At 34.6% G+C, this 23,588-nt stretch overlaps 1 protein-coding gene across 3 annotated transcripts in view; it reads right to left on the bottom strand.

The window, feature by feature from the left end:
• The window catches only part of LOC141488055 (utrophin-like), a 222,812-nt gene that overhangs the window by 119,832 nt on the left and 79,392 nt on the right, over positions 1–23,588 (bottom strand). The window contains exon 1 of one of the 3 annotated variants that reach the window (XM_074187769.1): positions 12,111–12,663. The exons of the other annotated variants lie outside the window; for them this stretch is intronic. Within the exon in view, the coding sequence (XP_074043870.1) occupies positions 12,111–12,204 (94 nt within the window). The 5' untranslated portion in view covers positions 12,205–12,663. Of the gene's footprint in view, positions 1–12,110; positions 12,664–23,588 lie in introns of those variants that run through there. 3 annotated transcript variants of the gene reach the window in all.

Below are 23,588 nucleotides of genomic sequence, written 5' to 3'. Positions count from 1 at the left end.
TTTATTATATAAATATTTTATTTGTTTTCCAATTATTTACAATTGTGATTTCTACCTATCATTTTTAGTAAGGTTTTGAATTTTACACTTTTTCTCCCACCCTCCCCTTCCCTTTCCCTTCCCCCCACAGAAGGTAATCTGATAATATTTACATTGTTTCCATGCTATGCATAGATCAAAATTGAATGTGTTGAGAGAAAAAAACATATCCTTGAAGAAAAAATAAAATATTAGAGAAAGTAAAATTGTGTAGTACATAAGACAACTTTTAAAAAAAGTGAAGGTGATAATCTTTGGTCTTGTTTAAACTCCACAATTCTTTCTCTGGATACAGATAGTATTCTCAGTCCCAGATGCTAAAATTGTCCCTGATTCTTGCACTGATAGAATCAGCAAGTCCATTAAAGTTGATCAGGGATATTTAGCTTTGCTGATTTTTTTTCCATTTTAAATAGAAGAAAAAACTGCACTCTGAAGAATTTTAGATTGTTAGCTTAAAATATACACTTAATATCATTAACTACTTTGATAAGCACACAGCATTAACTAAAGCAACTTTATAGGAACAATTTGTTTCAAAGGAGCTTAGAGGAAATAAAAACTCCTGGGGCAAGAAGTCCTAAACTGGGGGTGGGGGGTGGGCAGAGAGGGGTCCTGAGGGAGAAGAGGAAGGTTATAAAGGATGGGGAAGATATTGGAAGTCCCTTAAAATGGAATGTAACCATAATGTCTTAAGGAAGTTATTGCAAAATGATGTTTGTTGATGCAAATTTATTTTTGTTATGCCTACATTTAGAAGTGGTGTGGTATAATGATAGAGAACTCACCTAGAAACCAGGAAGATCTAGGTTCTTCAAGGCTTCCCTCTGACTAAAATTGGTTATATGAACCATAGGCAAATCATTTAATCTTTCAATGTGCTCAGGAAATTTCTAAGACTATAAAGATGCAAAGAAGATGATGACTCTTATTAGTAAAGGAAACAACCTCACCAGGGAAGGTCCCTTTTCCTACTCTTATATGTATATACATATAGTTCTCCCTGGGGACCTTTCCATGCTGAATAGAGCCCACTAGATTTGAAGTCAGTATTAAGGCTTGAAACTTACTTAACTGTGTGATCATGGTCAAGTTCCTTCAATTTGAGTGCTTTGTTTTCTTCATTTATAAAATTAACTAATTAGATTACACATCCCAATGATTCCTTCATGTTCTAAAACATGTGATACAAAGCAAGAACTCCATTCTGATCCAAGTCTATTCAATTAGCTACAGAAATATTTACATAACTCTAAAATGATATCAATGCTAGCAATACCATGAGTAGGTATGTATTCCAAATAAAGGAAAAGAATAGGGGCGGCTGGGTGGTGCAAGTGGATAAAGCACTTGGCCCTCCCTGGAGTCAGGAGTACCTGAGTTCAAATCCAGCCTCAGACACTTAATAATTACCTAGCTGTGTGGCCCTGGACAAGCCACTTAACCCCGTTTGCCTTGCAAAAACCTAAAACAAAAAAAAAATTCTGGTAGCAAGACATCAGCAAGTAAAGGAAAGACACAATAGATTGTTAAGCATCCAGCAGATGAGCTCCACAGATAATTTTAGCTTTCCCTTTCTGCACTGAGGGGTTCTAAGACACCTGTAAAGCAGTTGCATTTTCACTTTAATCAGTTGTTTTCCTGATTTTCTCCTAAGTTTTAATTTTTTTTTTGGTAAATCAAAAGGCATTTTAAAAAATAAAAATGTATAGATCCCTTTAAAAAGACTTTACTTAAAAGCAGTCATACCTTTATTATCATTCACCCACTAGGGTTTCCTTTCACCTTTATTAATTAAGATAAAAAACTGTCAAAAAATAAAATCTGGAAGATTTTTTCTAATTATGTTAATTTATTAACGGAAATTATATCTTGAAACTCATTTTATAAATTGGTACCTAATTCTCTCCCACTGACCACCCTTCCCCCACCCCCAGGAAAAAAATTCTGTTCCTGTTTCATGAAGGCTAAATCCTGCAAATTTGTTCAATATCATATGTATGTGTTTATATGCACACAAAAATCAAGCATTTGAACAAGTGTATATATGGATATAGATATATAAACATTAAATATTTTTAACTTTCTCTTAATTTTAAAAATAAACAACTGAGTGGCACAAATACCAGTGACAAAAATATTCAAACCTTCCCATAGAGCTTTATTTTAATCCAGAGTTATAAAACAGATGCACACAAATCATATTCTAAACCTTGATCTTGATATAAGAACACTATTTTGACTAAGAACTACATAGTCTTATTTACTTATATTTCCACGGTAAAAGGAAAAATATGGTGATACAATATAACAGGCACTAATTCTCTTTGACTCTGTCTCTTTCTCTATCTTCTCTGTCTCTCTCTCTCTCCAAAACTCACTCCAAATATAAGTGAAAGTTTTGCAGCATGGTGATAGAGAGTAGCTTACTGGGCTCAGAATCAGGAAGACTAGGGTTCAACTCTCACTCTGGTGAGGGGAAATGTACTAAAAATTTGAGAGAGATGCCCAAAAATGAAACTAGAAGATTAATAGATTTCCAAACATAGGAAAGTCACTTACTCTCTTAGTGACCACTCTTTTAAAACTATGACTAGCTGATTTGGAAGGAAAAGGCAGGGGGACTATACATATGAGGAACTCCTTATTCTGATGAAATCACAGGTTCATAGATTTAAAGCTGAAAGAGAATAAGATTCTATGGATAATCTTGATACAAGCCCTAAAAGACAGCAAGACTATGAAGTTAAAGGATCTAGGTTCAAATTCTTGCTCTGTTATTTGCCATAGTGTAACTATGGGCAAGTCACTCTCTAAGATGTAGAAGTTTCCTCAACATTAAAGTAAGGACAATGGAGTAGATGACCACTAGGATATTTCTTTATCTCAGTTCAATGATAAGTGAATGGGAAGTTCATAAAGATGTCTAATTTACAGGGAAATATGTTAAACAAAATTGTGTGGGTATATATATGTATATATATACATATATATATAAACTTACATCGGGTTACTCACTGTCATGGGAAGGGGGAGGGAAAGGAGGGGTGCAGAAAAATGGGTAACTCAACAGTTTTCAAAAAATCAATGATGAAAACTAACTTTACATGTAACTAAAAAAACATAAAAGATGCTTAATTTACAACTTCAATGCAATTTAGGAACAAGATGCTAGTTCAATGACATGGAAGGACATGGAGGAGGGGGAAGAGAAAAACAGAATGACAAGATTAAAGGATCTCAAAGAAAATTTGGTCCTCTAGAGAGATGATAGGATGGATGGATGAGAAGGGAGAGTAAATGACTTATCAAGATCTCTTGGGTTCAAAAAGAATTCCAATTTTTTAATACATACTAAGATGAGAAGAGGTTTCTATGAACACAACACAACACAACAGTAGAAATACCACACAACAAAGGATAGGAAAGGCTAATGTAATTTGTGCCTCTACTTCCTTTACTTGATGACTATAAGTGGAAAATGAAAATGAACTCTAAAGCCAGCCCAACATGTCAGCATCTTGCCCCAAATCTATCCTCCCAGCAACAGCAAGCTATTTTTTATCCTAAATAACACTATGTTTCCTGCCAGTTACTGGCACTGAAACTAAATGGGTTCTGCAACAGAATCATGGACTTAATTATTTGATGTGAAAAATCACATTGTCTAACAAACTCAACTCTGAAACTTAAACTGACCAACTATACAACCAATCTGCTGCCATGAGATTTTTTTTTTAATAAACACATTGAGTTTTCATGCAAAGCTAATAATCTCAACCTCTCAAAAATGTACTTAGTTCTTTATAAAATGCTTTAATAAATAATATGTCCTAGAAATATAGGAGGGTTGGAGCAGCTAGGTGACACAGTAGATAGAGCACTGACCCTGGAGTCAGGAGGACCTGAGTTCAAACCCAGCCTCAGATATTTAATAATTACTCAGCTTGTGACCTTCGGTGAGTCGCTTTAACCCCATTGCCTTGCAAAAACTAAAAAAAAAAAAAAATTAAAATCAAAATTAAAAAAGAAATATAGGAGGGCCACTGGATCATAGAACTGGGACTAGGAGAACTTTGGAGATCTACCTAGTGTAAGCCCCTCATTTTACAGATAAGAAAACTGAGGTTGAAAGGGGTTAAGTAATTTGCCCATACCATACAAGATCTTCTAACTCCCAATCTTTGTGAGTTGTTCTCAAACATCTCTCTCTTATATGGGCCATCCCTGAAGATTTTAGAGGCCCCTCCATTGTCCAATCCCCAGTACACAAATCTTGCTGTTCCTAGACTCAGTTTGACTCCTTGACTCTGTATAACTTCCTTCATCTCCCTCATGGAAAAACTAGACCTTCTACCTCTGCTTTCCCTTCTTCCCCTCCTCCAATCTTTCTTGCCTCTAATGAGATACCTGCTCAGTTTCAGGCAGTGACCTGATTCTTCACTGCCACAAACTTTGGCCTGAACACTAAGACATCCCATCTCTATACACATTGTAGGTAAATAATTCATTAAGAATTACGGTCACAGGGGCGGCTAGGTGGCGTAGTGGATAAAACACTGGCCTTGGAGTCAGGAGTACCTGGGTTCAAATCTGGTCTCAGACACTTAATAATGACCTAGTTGTGTGGCCTTGGGCAAGTCACTTAACCCTATTTGCCTTGCAAAAACCTAAAAAAAAAAATTCAGAATATCTAAATTCAGAGTTCTATCTAATTCATATGAATTAAATAATTTCATTTTAGAAATATTCCACAAAAATGAAGTCTGCAGATATCCCTGGCTGACTAATACATTATTCTTAACATAAGCAGAATCCTCAAGTCACATTTCTAATGTCTAATATATACATTTGCTAATAATGTCTAATATGTCATTTCAATTGTATCTGACTCTTCATGAGACAATTTGGAGTTTTCTTAGCAAAAATACTACCATTTTCTTCTCCAGCTCATTTTACAGATGAGGAAACAGAGGTAAACAGAGCTAAGTGACTGGCCCTGGGTCACACAGCTAATGTCTGATGCCCGATTTAAACAGATTTGAAGGAAAATGAGACCCCTGACTACAGGCCCAGAGTGCTATCCACTGTGCCACCTAGTTGACCCATTTGGTTTACATAAGATTTCTGTCTGGCTATTTGTTAATATTATTTGAACAATTCACAAAGCATTAATATTTGATTCATATTCTTTTTCATTACTACAAGAAAACTTCCAAAAACAGTTAAAATGTGCATTTCACTCTGCAAGTGGCTAGGTATCCTGGTAGATGGAGGTTTGGATAAGAAGTCAGGAAGATCTAAGTACAAATCCAGCCTAACACACTACGTGACTCGTTATTCCTCAGATTCATCAACTATAAAATGAGGAAAACACTCATCTGTTGTGAGAATAAAATGAGAATAAAGTGGATGTTTTTGCAAACCTTAAAGTGTATATATGAACAATTTATTATTATTGTTAGCTATTTAAATCACTTAGGTACTTTTATAAGCTGACTCCATCCAGAGCAAATCCAAAGGACTCAGCAGGTCACTTGAATTGTACTTGTGCCAGATTCTGTACTTGACAGTGGTTAGAATAGGAAGCACCTGGTGTCCTACCACAGGGTCAGAGAATTCAAGTGAAAGCATGAACCTAATCCAGCACTAAATACGTCAGACTTGTTATAGACCTCAAGTGAAGGTTAAAAGAAGTAAGAGAAGAAGACATATTAAGTTGCAACTTTTGGAGATAAATTAAATAGCAGAGTAACAATTAATTTCAGATTTCTTTTAGGATAACAGGATCAGAGATTAGAGTTGAAAGGGCCTTAGAGGTCAACAAGGCTAATACCCAGATTTAATAGATAAGAAAATCAAATCATAGGGGCAATAAAGTCATAAAATTAGTAAGTATCTCTGGTATGATTTGAATCTAGGTCTTCCCGTTCTCTAAGTCTAGAGTTCTAGTCACCATACTAGTAGTTCTCAAAGTGTAGTCCAGGGATTTCTTAGTTTCCTTAAAAAAATTTCAGGGGATTTGCAAAAGTCAAAACAATTTTCATAATACAATCAAAACATTTTAATTTCTAATATGGTAAAAATGGTTAGGTATAGCCCTCATAAATTAAAACTCTCATTTGAGGGAGTCCTCAACAATTTTTAAGGGTATAATGAAGTCTGAGATCAAAAGACTGAAAACAACTGCATGTTAAATATAATTTTTATCTGCTCTTTATCAACCATCAAGATAGTACCTCTCTACTCTTTAATCTCAGTCCTTTCAAGCCCTTGAACTCCAGCCAAATTTGTCTAGTTACCATCCCCACACTTACAGTTCATTAAATCATACTATCTATCTCAATTGCAAGCATTCTATCTGAAATAACCTCTCAGGCACTAATAAAGATCACATCCTTCAAGAAATAGCAACTAAACCCTCACCAAACTCCAAGCCTGTCTTTTCCCAAAAAAAGTTCCTTTCACCAGCCAGAAGACTTTTTTTCCTTTCTTTTTTGTTTCAGAAGTCTTTTGATTCCATTCCTACTATACTTTCCCTAACATTCTTTCTGCACAGGGGTGGCTAGGTGGCTCAGTGGATAGAGCACCGGCCCTGGAGTCAGGAGTACCTGAGTTCAAATCTGGTCTCAGATACTTAATAATTACCTAGCTGTGTGGCCTTGGGCAAGCCACTTAACCCCATTTGCCTTGCAAAAAAAAAAAAAAAACCTAAAAAAATCCACTCTATCAGCACAGAATTTTATATAAACCCACAAAAATAAAAAGAATAAATACTAATAAACAAGTTCTCAAATAATGGGGAAGTGGAGTGATTTTGAAAATCTGTGCCACAAAAGTCCAGATTTCAATTCTCCAACATCAAGATATTATATACATATATATATAATATATTGATGTTGGAGAATATGTGTGTGTGTATAAATATATATATATATATATAATATATATTTAATGTTAGCTCTGTGTAAATCAAGGACTGTGGGTGGTACTAATAATTTTTTAACTAGACTTTCTACTTTATAATTATCTCATAGATTACATATACATGTATAATGGGGGAGGGGGGAGAGAGACGAGAATGATTTCCAAGCCATTTCTCCATCAGTGAAATTGTAAATAGAAATGGACAGCTAGGTGGCATGGTGGCTAGAGCACTGGCTGTGGAGTCAGGAGGACGGGGGGAGTCAAATCTGGTCTCTGACACTTGATACTTACTAGCTGTGTGACCTTGGGCAAGTCACTTAACCCTGATCACCTCACATCAGGACCATCTCTAGTTGTCCTGACTCACATCTGGCCACTGGATTCAGATGGCTCTGGAGTGGAAAGTGAGGCTGGTGACTTAGCACAGCACTACCTCAAATCAAACTCAGTTGTTTTCATGGCATCACCTCCCTGATGTCATGGTCCTCTTCAAGAATGAAGGACAAAACACTAGATATGAACAACATGATTAAAGAAATGAAAGGAAGTAGAACTTGAACCAGATAAAATCTGTTAATATTTTTTGAAGGAAAAAAATTTTATTGAGTATTATATCTAACAAGTATAATTAATTACACAAACTGATCATGCAAATGTTAAATAGAAAAGAATGGAGTTAACATCAAAGCAGAAATGAAGAATAATGACCCTAGCAAATGGTTCCTATTTTGTCACTACAAACCAAAGTACACACATAAAAGTCTTATTCCAATTATTCATCCTGGCAATAACCATGGGTAGTAATCAAGGAGAAAGCTTTTGTAAAATCTAGTTTTGCATCAGTATTCCACAAAACATTTTGTAAAGATCAGGCATGATCAACACTACCCTGAAACCATTCATTTCCATCTAGTTCTCTTAGATATTTCCCACGGCTAAATTAATTTTCAACTTCTTTATTTCTCCATTAAGTTTCATCTGGATATCTTCCCTATCCTTTTCAAATTTCTTTTGTGCATTCTCTCCCCCCAGTTGGATTGTAGGCGATTCACTTGAGGTAGGGCCTATCCTTTTCACAATTGTACTTCCAAAACTTAGCAAGGTGTCTAGCACATAGTGGCTATTTAATAAGCATTTACTAACAATTGACTGTTGACTAAATTAGTATCTCAAAGTAGTCAGGAAGATCTGAGTTCAAATTTGACTTTGAGATACTTAATAGCAATGTGACTCTTAGTATTAATGTGAGCAAGTCATTTGGGGCAGCTAGGTGGCCAGAGCACCGACCCTGGAGTCAGGAGTACCCGAGCTCAAATGTGACCTCAGACATTTAATAATTACCTAGCCGTGTGGCCTTGGGCAAGCCACCTAACCCCATTGCCTTGCAAAAACTTAAAAAAAAAAAAAAACAGAGAGACAGAGAGAATGAAAAAAAGTCATTTGACCTCTATTTGCCTCAGTTTCTTTAACTGCAAAATGATAAGAATAGCACCTACAAGAACCAAATAAAAATATTTATTAAGCACCTATCCCTTTACATAATTATTACTGTTATTATTTATATAAAGGCATATCTACAGTGAGTGTTACATTTTTTTCTATTAACTGTTAAATGACCTAAGATTGCCTGCCTGATTCAGGACCTCCTTCCAACATCACCATTTCCCACTTCATACTCATCCAGGTCGACCACTATCCCTTCCTGCATTCCCCCACTCATCTCACCCCTACTATTTCCTTGTGCCCTCTGGAAACATTGATCTACTATGAACATAAAGCCTTTCATATTACACCTGAGGCTTCCCTCTAGAAATTATTTTGCACATATTCCATATGGAATGAGAAGCAGATACCAAAGACAGATGGTTTTTTAAAAAGAAATTTAACTAAGAGAAAGAAAGATATACAGGAGAAAAAAATTTTAAAAAGCAGGCAGCTAGTTGGCCAGTGGATAAGCACTGGCCCTGGAGCCAGGAGTGCCTGGGTCCAAATCTGGTCTCAGACACTTAATTACCTAAATGTGTGGCCTTGGACAAGCCACTTAAGCCCATTTGCCTTGCAAAAACCTTAAAAAAAAAAAGATATACAGGGAAATAGCTGGTACTCATGGGAGATCTAGTGAACAGACATCTTGGACAAGTTTGTATACAGCGAGCCAGGTACCAGTGACAAGAGAAATTATTATTTTCGATAGAAAAGTAGAGGTGAAAATTGTTGGGAGAGTAGAGGTTATATTTGGAGAAAAGAAGGAATGGGATTCTAGGGATTTTAATTGGAGAAGAGTTTTTTTAAGAACAAAAAAGAGTCTTCTCTTGATCAGAAAGGGATGATTTCAGAGGAGTGTGGGATAAAGAGGGAAAAAGAAAGTTCTTACTGAATGACCTCAAACACTGACAAAGCTAAATAAATGTGCTGTTTCCTTTAAAGGAAATGAGAAAAGGAAACGACATTCAGACAAAGCTTACTGAATATGTAGCTTATTTCCTTCAAGGCATTTTTATTTTCAACAGGTAGTAAGTTCCTACTCTCCCCTAAACATAAAACTTAATCCTGATCATGTAAGATAAATATTTGGCTTTAAAAACAAAAGCTGGCTATGCTTTACTTACTGTACTACTAAACCAAAGCCATTTCTAAAACCACTTGGATTCAATTTGACCTTTTTGATAAAAAAAAAGTACCCTTTAAATATCTTCAAACTGATTACAGCTGGTGCATATTCTAAAATTTTTTCTGGGAAGAGAGACCTACTTTTCATTTCCCTGAAAGGAAAGGAGAACTTGGTCAATCTCAATAGCCTCAGGCAAAAAGAAAGGCAGAGGCACAAAGTTAGCAGCAATGCCCTGTCTCTGCTAAGAATAACAGCAAATCACAGAGTTAAGGGCATGGTGGCAGAAACCAACTCGGAAATTTGAATTTTGTAGCTGGACACTCTGAATTTTATAGATAAGGATGCTTTAGTTACACTAAAGTTATTTTATTATTTTATTATATACTTTATTTTTTCCAATTATGTACAATAGTAGTTTCTACCTATCATTTTTGTAAGATTTTGAATTTTACAACTTTCCCCCATCCTTCTTCCCTTCCCCCTTGACCCCACAGAAGGCAATCGAATAATCTTTACATTTTTTCCATGATATGCATTGATCAAAATTGAATTCCACTAAAGTTATTTATCAAGTAAGGTTCAGAGATTAATCTGTAAATCCTGAGATCATAAAACTGTTGCTATTTCTAAAATTAGAAGTTGTATTTTATTTATTATTTTTCTCTCTGGATTTCTTAATTAAAAACTATAATAACTACATTGATCCCTTTTTTTACTGGGAGTGATAAAGAACAGGGAGATAATTAGAAGGGGAAAGAAATGGGAAGAGATCAGAAAGAGTGAAAAACCAAAAGAAATTGAAACAGAAAAGTGTGACAGATCACAGATTGGAGAATGAAGCCCTGGCACATGGGTTTTTAACCTAGTATCATTCATTTCCATCTAGTTCTCTTAGATATTTCCCATGGCTAAATTAATTTTAAACTTTTTTTTTACTCTTCCATTAAGTTTCATCTGAACATCTTTCCTATCCTTTTCAAATTTCTTCTGTGCATTCTCTTCCCCCAGTTGGATTGTAGGTGATTCAATTGAGGATAGGGCCTATCCTTTTCATATTTGTACTCCCAAAACTTAGCAAGGTGCCTAGCACATGGTGGTTATTTAATAAGTGAACAATACTAAATTCTCTACTGAGAGATAAAAATGAAAAAAGGGGGTGGGAGAGAAATCTAAGATAATTGAAAGAAGCTACAATATAACTTTGCTGAGAAAGGTAAAACTGTACTAAGAATTGCAGAGGTACAATCATATTTAGTTTGGGCTTGTATAACTTCTATACATATATTCCCTGATTCCATGTAGTCTAGTTAATTCAACAAGAATTTACAAATTGGGGCAGCTAGGTGGCACAGTGGATAGAGCACCAGCCCTGGAGTCAGGAGGACCTGAGTTCAAATCCAGTTTCAGAGACAATTACCTAGCTGTGTGACCATCGGCAAGTCACTTTGCCTTGCAAAAAAAAAAAAAAAAGAATTTACAAAATTAAGTACCCATTAAGTAACAAGCAATGAGCTAAATAAAATGGGCTGTCAAGAAATTTGAAGTAATAGGGGAGAGAACATGTCTAACACTATATATACCAACAAGATATATATACATATATGATAAATTTGAGACAATCTCAAAAAAAAAAGATAACAAAAGAAAAACTCTAAAGAAAATCATACAATTATAACAGGCCTAGAAGTTTTCATAATCAGTAAGTTAAATAACAAGAACCTTGTTATGAATTCTAAGTTTACCATTCCCAGGTCATAAATCTATGTGAGTAATTTTGAGCATATCCTGCTTCATTTCTATTTTGTTTTAACTTTTATAAATTTAATTAATACACAAGAACTAAAATATATGTACATTTGAATGAATGCAAGAGAATGAAAAAAAATTTTTTTTGTCCATAACTCACCCAGGCAGAAATGGTTTGGGTCAAATAAAAAAGATCAAAGAGCACCCATACATGAAAGGATGGTTTCTAATGAGTCTTCAGTGAGTTCAAGTGATTTAAAAAAAGGAAGATTATTAAATATAAACACACCTCATTTCCAAAATTCAATAATCTACCTCTTCAGTTCTAAACTATGATTGATATGGAAAATGGGTTTTTTGGACTACCAAGTAGCAATTTAAATGAGGTGAGTGGAAAAGTCTGTTACCAAAACATTCACCACTATATTCCTCTGATACAAGAAAAGTTACTCCACTGAAAAAATGAGTAAATACTTTATATACAGTAAGCCACTATGGAAAGACAGGAAGACTAAGATTGATTGTATAGCTCTTGGGTATCCTTTCTGAGAGAAAACTGTGGAACAACCTTTAATCTATAACCATTTGAACTGTTTACTATAAAGAAGTTCTATCATGAAGAAGAGAACAGAATGAGCACCATCACCAGTCCCTGAAGTGGCTTTAGAAGATAATGAAATGCAAAATTGTCTTCCTGAGTTTACAAAAATGGCCACATGATTGGGAGTTGGTGTTTGGTGGTATTATGCATGTAGAATACCATGCTGGTCAGGAGTCATGCACTTACCTAGTAGACGATCACAGGTCTGGATAGTAGAGTCATTAAGCAAAGCAAAATTATACTTTTTCCATCGAAATGCATTAGCTGCCTGTACATTCATAACTTAAGATATATTTAGTAAAGAAGGTAAAAGATGCGGAGGAAGCAGATAACAAAAGCTGCATTCGAATTGCATACTGGGATGTCCTGTTTCTTGCTATGGGCTTGTTTTTTTTAACTGTGTGTGACATTTATTTTTCCCATGAGAGGATTTGACTAGACTTAACCCACCCTTCTCATCAACCAGACAGGAAGTTACGCATCACAGTTAAAGCAATCTCCTCATGTAGGTTTTTTGGTTCTCCATTTTTATAGTTTTTATACCTAGTTATGTGTAATTAAAATGCAGCTAACAGAATGGTGATGAAGAATCCCAATTCTATAACTTTGCTTCCTTAATTTTTTAATTGGCTATCAAACATTTTTGGTTGCTGGCAAATGAAGTGACATTTGTAAAGCATTTTATTAAATTGTTATATAAATGTTAGCTATTATTATTAATTTTATTTTTCTGTGTTTGTTTTATTTTATATTTATTAATAATAATAATAATAATAATAATATAAATGGGTAAATCTTTGTCTACCTCTTCACATATACAGTTATCTTGTGAGCATGGAAATCTTTGATAAATTTACTAGATTTCAAAAATTAATGAGTTCTTTAGTTTATAAGCACAGAGATTAAGAGAAAACTCAAATGCTTTTATAATAGGCCTTAAAACATAGTATTAAGTAGAAAACATCTGTAGTACGTAGCTGAATTACTCTATTTGTATTTATTATCTATAAATACTCTTTTTTTTATTTTATCATATAAGTGAATTTAGGGAATGAAAGTAGATTAAAATATTTTCCCCCATAATCTCAGTTCCCCAAATATGCTTCATGATTTCTTTATTTCTCCATATACTTTTTCTCTCTGCCTCAAATGCTTCCTTCTTCCCCCTTTGCTTATTAGACTCCTATCTATCCTTCTAAGTCTATTTCAAAGAAAATGTTCCATCCTTATCCCCTGCTTCCCTATTCACTTCAATTGCTTTTTCATTCATTCAATAAACATTTACTGAATGCCTTTGATGTATGGATAATGCAATAAATTAAGCACCAAGATGGTGAACACATGAATCCTTATCCCTAAGAGCATACAAGTTAGATTATGAAGTGATTATTTAATTCACAAGATATTTCAATTTACAAAAGGATTCAATAAAGCTAATATTCATTGAATATCTTCCTATGTTGTGCAAGGTTGCAAGACTCTATGCTGGGGTTGGTGGAGGACAGTGTGGAGAGAGAAAATGAAAAGGAAAAATGAATATATAAATATTAGGAGCACAAATCAAAATATAGAATAAAAATGTATAGAAATAGCAGGAGGAGGAAATAAGGGCTAGTTTCATGGATTCTTAAATGATGGGCAAGAATGGCGACCAGGAATACTGTATTAAAAGGAAAATATGGGACATATTTAGACATAGTATTGTATCTTCCACTCTGGCTGAAGTAAAAAAATATATGGAGGAGATATCATAAGATAAAGAGAGGAGATAAATTGGTTTTTATTAGGACAGAGAACAAAGACAACTGATTTATAAGACAATGAAACAGTGAAATTGGTAAAGGGGTATCCAGATAAAGATATTCAAAAGGCAGTTGGAAAAAAGCAATATAGATATCAAATTGTGCCTTCCCTTGACCTAGCAATACTACTACTAGAACTATAGTTCAAAGAGATCAAAGAATAGAAAAGGATCAAAATACATACAAACAGTATTACTAGTGGTGTAGAATTGAAAACTGAGGGTGGGGAATATTCAATAATTTAGAATAACTAAACAATTTATATTATATGAATATGATGGAGTACCATTGTGCTATAAGAAATGATAAAAGCAAGGATTTCTGAAAGCTTGTATGAATTGATGTTAAATGAACTTAACAGAACCAGGAGAATAATTTATGCTACAATCTCAATATTTTAAAAAAAAATAATTTTAAAAGACTTAGGAACTGTCATCAACACAGTCACCAACCACAATTAAAGGACTAATGATGAAGCATAACATCCTCCTACAGATATCTGAAACATAATTTCTTTTAGTGATGTAGGGGAGCTGAAGTAATGAAGGGATTTCTTATACTTCACTAATCATATTTGTAATGGATTGCTTTCTGTCATCTTCCCAAGAAGTTGGGGAGGGAAAAGAATTTGAAACTAAAATTAAACTGAGTAAAAGAAATGTAAGACAGAACTTGAATGAAACTATAGCTAAAGATGAAAACCTGGAAATCATTTGTAGAGAGAGGCTTAAAGTACAGAGGATAAGAATGTCAGTATTTAGCATACAACAATCAATCTAGTCCAAACATTTATTAACTACCCCACACTACACTGTCTGGGGGGGGGGGGTGACACAAGGGGAAAGGGATATACAAAAAGAGGTAGAATTACAACTGATTCTTAAAGGAAGCCAGGAAGGTCAGTATCATGTTACGGAGTAAAGTATAAGAAGACTGGAAAAACATGACAGCTAGATTATGAAGGGCTTTAAATGTCCAATAGAGGGACAGCTAGGTGGCGCAGTGGATAAAGCACCAGCCCTGGAGTCAGGAGTACCTGGGTTCAAATCCAATCTCAGACACTTAATAATTACCTAGCTGTGTGGCCTTGGGCAAGCCACTTAACACCATTTGCCTTGCAAAAAAAAAACCCCTAAAAATAAATAAATAAATAAATAATAAGTGTCCAATAGAATATTCTATATTTGTTCCTGGAGGTACCAGGAAGTCACTGGAGTTTACTGAGTAGGAGGAAAGGGCGTGACATGAATGAATCTATACTTGAGAAAAATCACTTTAATGACTGATTGGAGAATGGATTAGAGTGAGGCAAGACTTGAGATAGGCAGACCCATTAGCAGGCTACTGCAATAATCCAAGGGTGAGGCAATAAGGACCTGCCCTAGAGTGGTGGCAGTATCGGGAAATAAGAGGGCTTTTTCAAGAGCTGTTGCAAAGGTGATATTGGCAGGCCTTGGCAACAGCAGTTTGGTTATAAGGGATGAGAGAGTGAGGAATATAGAATAATTCCTAGGTTGCAATCTTGAAAGACTGGGAGGAGGATGTTGCCCTCTACAGTAACTGGAAAGGGTTTATTCAGGAAGATAATGGATTCTGTTTAGAACATATTCAGTTTAAGATATTTTCTAGACATCTAAAAGAAGATGTCTGAAAGGCATCTGGTCTGTAAGTTAGCAGAGAGATTGTGGCAGAAAAGTAGACTTCAGAATCATCAGCATAAAGACCATAATCAAATCCATGGAAACTGATGAAATCACTATGAGGTATTTTGGAGGGAGAAGAAAAGAGAGCCCAGGAACAGAACCCTATGGAATACCTACAGTTAGAGGGACATTATCTGAAGGAGGATTCAGAAAAGAAAGTAAAGGGAACCAGGGAAAGAAATGGGGAAGCAGGGAGGTAGGGACTGGTGGGGAAGGAGTCATAAAGGTAGCAAGTGGAAAACAAAGAAGTCAAGCAGAGAAAGATTTTTAATAGAGATCTATCCACAGCATCAAATGCACCAGGAAGGCCAAGGGGAATGGAAATTATTAAAAAGCCACAGATATTCTGCTTGTAGAAGTGATTAATGACCTTTTAAAAAGCATTCTAATAAAGTAGTGAAAGCATAAGCAAAATTGCCAAGAATAAGGAATGGAGTGATGAGAAAGTAGAGGAATTAAATGTAGATCACCTGTTGAAGGTAAAAGGTGAAAATCATAGATAAATAATGTGAAGTCAGAAGTATCAGGATCCAGGAAAGATTTTTGAATTAACATAGTAGAGACCTCTGCATATGTAAGGGTGCTTCCCTGGTTGACATACTTAAGATGTATTACTAGGAGTACCTCAGAACCTATTTCTAAGACAACTCCTAACTTGCCCTAATCAGGATTAAGATTCATCACTAGCACTTCCAACTCATCATCAAACACTTTCTGGGTCATTCCTCTCACCAGCTAATTAAAAAACAAACAGTAGTTTCCTCCAGTACTCAAAACTCTTCCACTAACACATATATACAAAACAAATTCCTGGACCTAAACCCAAATAGACAGACTTCAAAAAAGTAACACAAATGAACAATAAAAGATAATATCCAAATAACAAGGGGAATTCTCCAGTGCCAATAGTCTTGTGATTATCACCATTGTAGATTTAATTCAATAATAGCCTTGCCCTGCTCCAGCAGAGAAGAGGGAAAACACTAACTCATCACCATCATATCTTCCTCTCCACTGGGTTTTATGGCACCAGTACTGCCACTGCCATCACCACCATGGATTGGTGACATGAGTTATACAATTGTTTATCATTGTGAGGGGTATGCTATGCAAGGCATGCTCATGCTGAAAAAAACATTAATTGATAAGTCATCATCTTCACTATTAAGTTTTGCCAACTTCTTCAAGAATTACCTATGCATTTACTCCCTTTGTATCTCTATGTTTTCAAAGTGGCTTGATCATGTATCCTTCTAGGAAGAACTTGATTTCCCTGAAAACTACCATCACTTTCTATCAACTTATCTTGTTGGACAAGTGTTTATACTTTGGGAGTATAGTTTGTCTTTGTCTATAAAAATAAATGTTTAAAGTAAATGAATGCCCACTTACTTGCCAATGCCTAGAAGGGGAAGGGAGAACTATCTGCCTTTTATTCTTTGCCTATCTCTGTCTCCTTGGTTGTTGGTATAAGGCTATAGGTCTTCCAATACCCCTAATAACTTTGAGGAAGATGCCATCAGGAAAGTAGGTCTGCAGTAGTTACCTAATCATTTGTCCAGCTGTAAAAAAATACTTTTTTTAAAGTATTAAAAGAAATTATAAATGAAAATATTACTATCCAGTCATCTGAAATCGGTTCCTTCTTTTTACCTGCTCCTCTCTCTGACAAATATAAGCAAGCTTAATTAAAGCACTCTTTTGTAAGCAGCAAAGAATTGCTAAAGAAAGAAATATTAAGGCGGTCTAGAATCCAATCAACTTTATCACTGATTGCTATGTAATTCTGAGTGAATCACTGTTCTTTGTTAAATGGGAGTAAGAATCAAAAAGATTTATTATGAAAGTTGTCAAGGACATAGCTAGATCAGGAACCAGATGCTCCCTTAATTAATTCTCCCTCAATTTTAGAAATAAAAAAAATCAGAAGTCAGACAATTATGCAAGTATAATACACAGGTCAAAAAGAACCAAAATTGTCACTTTCTCTCAAAATTTCTATATTTTGTTCCATCTGATCCTGTGAAAATTATGAAATTATTTTTAAATGATCTCTTCTTTATCATGAATCATTTTACCATTTCAGAATGAAATCTGAATCCCAAAACTCCATATACCACAATAAAAAATATTATAGGAAACTTAACACTGAAGGAAATATAAAAATATTATTAACTCAAAAGAATTATCTCCTTTCAAATCCTACATTCAATTTAACTCAAATCAACCAATGTTCATTGGGCTCCTCCTGTCTTAAAGTTCCATGGGATTGCAAGTCAAAGTCAAAAGTTATAAGGCATTTATAGTCAAAGAGGAAAGACAATGCAAGGATACAAATAATTAAAATAAAAAATATTGAGTAAGATGTCTTCTTATGCTCAAAATGCTATGGGAGCACAGAGGAAGAGAGATCGATTTAGGATAAAGGGACCCCAGGAAAGGGTCCCCTTTTACTCTTTCAGGTCATTTCCTTTCTCCATGATGCTTTAGGTACTACCATATGTATTATTTAATTCAGTAAATCAAAGTGTCTATATTTTGTGAAATAATTGTATAATTCAATGTCACTTTTCTTAGCATAATAGAAAAGAATATGGAAGTGATCACTGAGTTTATACATATAGGCTAGAACTTTCCACTGCAAGAAGTTTTGAAAATATCATTCATGTTAATGTAAATGCCATCCTCTACCAACAGAAAATGTTATTTCTAAATATCAGTAAGACTTCTCTGTATTTATACTATGTAAAGTGGGGAGACAAATAATTTTAAAAGTATGATCTAATGTGAATAAAAGTCATGGCTAACATTAAAGGACAAACGAAATAATTTTTTACAGAAACAAAGAAGTTCAAACATTTCATTAAAATCAGTATAAATGTTTGTGTAAAAAGCAGGTATCAAGTGAGAACTGGTTATCAAAAGATGACAGATTCCCAAAAAGTAACTTAATATCACCATATTTTTTTTAAAAAACTCCTTCTTGTCATATATTCATTCTCTATTCATAGACCACTTCATTCATTATAGAATGTGATGGCCTCATTCCTACCATTGCTGAATTCAATAGACCATTTATTTTACAAGTATCTGTCTGAGACATGCATTTTTTTATTCAATCTGGTGTTGACAGCAGTAATCAAATTTTGTACATACCACTGGCTCTATTATAGCACAATAGCTACTGGCTGCCTGCCTAGTTCTCTTATCAGAGGAAAAAAAAAACCTGATGGGAAGGAGGGAGGGACTTACAAAACAAACCATATCTGAAATTACAAGAGGTGATGTAGAAAAGAGAGAATGAAGCATTACTGTCTGAAACAATTCTTCCTTGTAGTATGTGCCATGGAGAGCAGTTTTTGCATAAAGTTAAGCTCAATAAAGCACCTTGGCCATTAAGTACACATTTTTTTCATTCTTTCTACTACTACAACAACAAACATTAATACCTTGGAATTCATGCCCTTTATCTGTCAATCCAAACTAATAAATACAAAACACATAGACAAAAGCAGTTTAAGAAGAACTCATGGTTTTCCTTCCCCTGTCCCTTCCAAATATACATATCAAAGGTACCAAATACAGTAGAATATGGGATTTATTTCACTACTTGAAAAGTTTCAAACACCTTCCTTTGAATTCAGTAATAAATCCACTTATATTAATAAATAAGTTAAAATCAGATAATTTGCACAGATCACAAAAAAGTTAAGTCAGTTGTATAGCCAAACACAAGGTCAGAAGATAAGCCAAAATAGAATAATTGGAATGTTTTTCTGCACATGAAAAATATTGGCAGGGATATCTCACCATAGAAATCTATGAATTGAGTTTGGAAAAGAAATTTCAAATCAACTCAAAACTTTAGTCCCTCTGGTCACCAGAGGCACAGATATCCCTCACTCAAAAAGAAATCTACAAAAAATTGAATTTCATGAATTCCTGGTAAGCTTTAGTGCACACTTTTTCTTGCAGTCCTTTGTGGGGTAGAGGAGAGGATAATGGAAGAAATCACCCACAACTGAAAAGTGGCTGATAATGATCAGCATTTTGTTCACCTAATAACCCAATATATTAAACACTCTCGTATGAGGGTACCAGGGGCAGTTAAGTGGATCTGTGTATGGAATGTCAGGAATACTCATCTTCCTGAGTTCAAATCTGGCTTTAAGATAAAGGCTAGCTGTATGATTCTGAGTAAATCATTTAACCCTGGTTTGCCTCAGTTCCATTATCTTTGCAATGAACACTCCAAATAGGGTAACAAAGAGTCAGTACATGACTAAAACGACTGAACAACAGCAATGAAAGCACCAGTCATCAGTGATTTACCCTTAAATAAGCAAACCATTAAGCTGAGAACACAGACAATCTACTAATGAACATTCTTTCACAGATCCCATCAGCTAGGCATACAACAACTTCAAATCCCAAAAGACAATGAGTTGAGTTTCTATTTCTAAGCAAAAACTGAACAATTTCAATTCCTTTATGGACCATTATCTCCTTTGACAGAATGCTCTGATAAATTACACAGGTGTAAACTAATACCAAGATGTTCGAAAGACATCACCAAATTCAAGTGATGAAGCAACATATAAAAACTTGAAATAATCACTGAGCTATCATTTCCAGTGTTATGGTAATCTGAAATTTGGGAGATATTATTGGAGCTATTCTTTCAAGAAAACAAAAGATGATTCAAAAACACTGCTACATACACTCAAATTCATTATTTTACAATTATACCAGAATGGTGAAACAATGGGAAGTTGCTCCACCTAAGGATCAATTAAAGAAATTATAGATATTTACCTCAGAGGAGACAAAACTTGAGGGTGATGGGGATAAAAATCATAATTGCCTTAAAGTAATTAAAAGATTATTTTTCAAAAGAAAGACTTGTCCTATGTGTCCCCAGAAAACATAAAGTCAGGTTTGAACTCAGTATAATGAAAAACTTCCCAAACAATTAAATCATCTAAAAATGGAAAGTGCTGCCTCAGTTACCTAATTAGATTATCATCATTTGAAGTTCTCTTAACAGAGGCTAGTTGAACATTTATCAGAGATTTTATTTAGGATGTTTCCAAATTAATATGTTTCTATCTAGATGATATGTGAAGTCCCTTCTATCTATGAAAATTCTGCAATACAAAGCAGATGCATATTTCTTTTAAGGATTCCAAATTGTCAAGTTCATATTTCAGCATCATAATATTAAATAAAATGTTTAGTATTGCTATCAGTATTTCATCAGAAATATATCATTTTATTTTAAAGTTAGGTGATTGCCACATTATTTATTGAAATAAGAGCTTAATATATAATGAAAACATTTTTTCCTCAAACAATAGTTCTCTGACTCTATAATAGAGTGAATAGGAAAAATAAGATTCATTTGGAAATTTTCATTACAGTAAATTTTATGGGAACAAATCCTTCCCAGCAAACAAATGATACTCATATCAGGATACTTTCATTCCACCAGTTTCTTCTAGTTTTAATTATCTTTGTTTTGGGATCACATCTTGCACACATCAAACTCATAAAGCAATTCAAAGTCAACTGAAATACTTTTTTTTTTTTAGGTTTTTGCAAGGCAATGGGGTTAAGTGGTTTGCCCAAGACCACACAGCTAGGTAATAATTATTATGTATCTGAGGCTGGATTTGAACTCAGGTACTTCTCCAGGGACGGTGCTCTATGTATTGCGCCACCTAGGCAACCCTAATATACTTTAAAATAAAAACAAAGCCTTGAGTTTTTTAACTGACTGAACTATTTCTCATGAAATTATTTCCCCAGGTACAAAACATAAATAAAATCTGAGGTTAAGCTTACAGGGCTTATTGTGATACACACAGGAAATGATTGACATTATTGTTGTCATGTTTATACATGCCTTTTGGGGGAAAAGAACAAGGAGTTGGTAGAACATATTGGATGAACACTATAAACCTTTCACTTACAGCCTTTTTTTAATTGATATATTTTGGTTTTGCATCATAAACATTAACAGTTAAGATCTCCCCCCCAATCTGTGAAAGGTTTTTCATGGCAAAGACAAACAATTAGAAAAGCTAATAATAAAATGGCTTCATCTAAAAGAACGTGCATCACTTTATCAATTGCAGCACACCTTCCTAATTCTCTATTTTAAAAAAATGTTTTTGGAATCTATTTGGTCTCCCTCTCACATGCTCACCATTTGGGGGGGGAAGCAAAAAAAATATTCTAACAAATATCTCATAGTAATACTATGACTATGCTAAATGACCCTAAATCCATCACTTTCTGTCATGGAAAACATGTTATTTGATCATCAGTTCTCTGAAATCATAAATAGTAGTTATATCAATCAGCTTTCAAACAGATTTATTACATAGAAGTTTACAATGCAGATCAAATAATAATCATAATAATAATAATAAAGGGAAAGACAAATGAACCAATTCATAATTTAATGAACAGGTATTTAATCATGTGTAGAAAGTCAAGGGCATCTAATGGGTGTAATGAATTAATAGAGAAGGTATCTTGGGAACTGCACAACAGGGGTAAATTACAACCTTTCTCCCAGTTAAATAGAGAAAGCTTCAAATGGAGTAAGATTAATAGCAAACAATATACCACTAAAACCTAAACACATAGGTGACTGCAAAACCTCTCCTACTGAGAAAAGAGGACTGCCAGACATCAGTCAGTATTTTTCTTCCCTTAGGATTTTCTCACTCTGAGACCAGAAGTACAGAATTTTTAAGATGACTTATGAGGTCATGTATTCTCCCTATATCTGAAGAGACTCTCCCCTACACCATAGTAGTTATCAAACGTTTTTCTAAAGACCTATAGTCATAAGAATATTTGTTTATGCAAAAAAAAATTTGGAGAATTTGGTAAATTTTCCCTATGAGATGCAGAATTGGTAAGAAAATATACTAGTATATACTAGCATATCTGTATCAGGAGAGAGGAATATGTGATTCTCTTAACTAAAGGTCCTACAGTTATTATAGGACTTATAGACTAAAGATAACTCTATTAGTTCATTTTTGCTCTAATCTCATTTCCCAGAAACAGTCCTGGAAAAATGATATTCCAACATCCTAACTACCTCCCAAAAATATATATTTGCATGTGTGTATACATACATGTCATAATAATCTGTATGTATACATACACACATACATACACACATATTCTTTTTTCAGTTGTGGGCATCATGGCTTTCTTCTGGCAGGAAAAGTCAAGAGTCTTTCAAGGAGTCCCTGTTACCAATCCAGAAATGGCAGCAATGTCTCCAAGCCTATGGTGATTAATGAGATCCCTCTGCCAAAAGAAGCCTGCTGCATATGGGTGCCAGTCATTGGCAGAAAGGAGTACTATTGGCAAGGAATCTAGGATCTGAGCTAAGTGGAATTCACAAGAGAAGGTCTGCAATAGCAGCTGGGATGCTACTTGAGCCAGATCCCCCATCGCTACCAGTTCACCAACAAGACTCTTTAAAGGAGAGAAATGGAAGAAGTTCAATCAGTCAACAAGTAAGTATTAAGCACTTACTATGTGCCACTCAACTTGTTCAAGGGGCTCAATAATAGTTATTTGGGTAAACTCAGTCTCCTCCTTACTCCACCCCCACTCCAAAAAAATTAATTTAAAAATACATACACATAATATTATACCAATATGAAAAAGGCCAACAAAGGACTCTAATTTGGATGAAGCTGAACTTCAAAGATTTAACAACCTGGACCAAGGGTAGGTAAGTACAACCTACCTGGTGGATTTGGTTAAGCATACCAACCTGTAGACTACCCGTGCCAAGCACATGATCACCAGATGGCCCTCTGCAAACAGAACAAGAGGACTTAATTAAATGATTCCAAGTTCAGTTTTCCAATACACACTTCTTAGGTTCCAGATGTCACCTCTTCTGTGAAAACTTGACTCCATGCCCCCATATCCCAGATGCTGTTGATGCTATCTTTCATTTCTCAAGTATTTCTAACTACTCTATTTAATCTCTCATTTGCCCCCCTTCAATCCCTATCAATCAGTCAAGTATTTAACATAAGTATCTACTATTTGCCAAGTCTTATTAGGCTCTTAGGATACAAAGACATAGCAAGTTAAGTAACATATTCTACCAAAGGAAC

The sequence above is a fragment of the Macrotis lagotis genome, chromosome 5 (assembly GCF_037893015.1).
Source record: "Macrotis lagotis isolate mMagLag1 chromosome 5, bilby.v1.9.chrom.fasta, whole genome shotgun sequence".
Taxonomy (NCBI): Eukaryota; Metazoa; Chordata; class Mammalia; order Peramelemorphia; family Peramelidae; genus Macrotis; species Macrotis lagotis.
The sequence above is the reverse complement of the archived record's forward strand: the minus strand, read 5'-3'. Positions and strand labels throughout refer to the sequence as shown.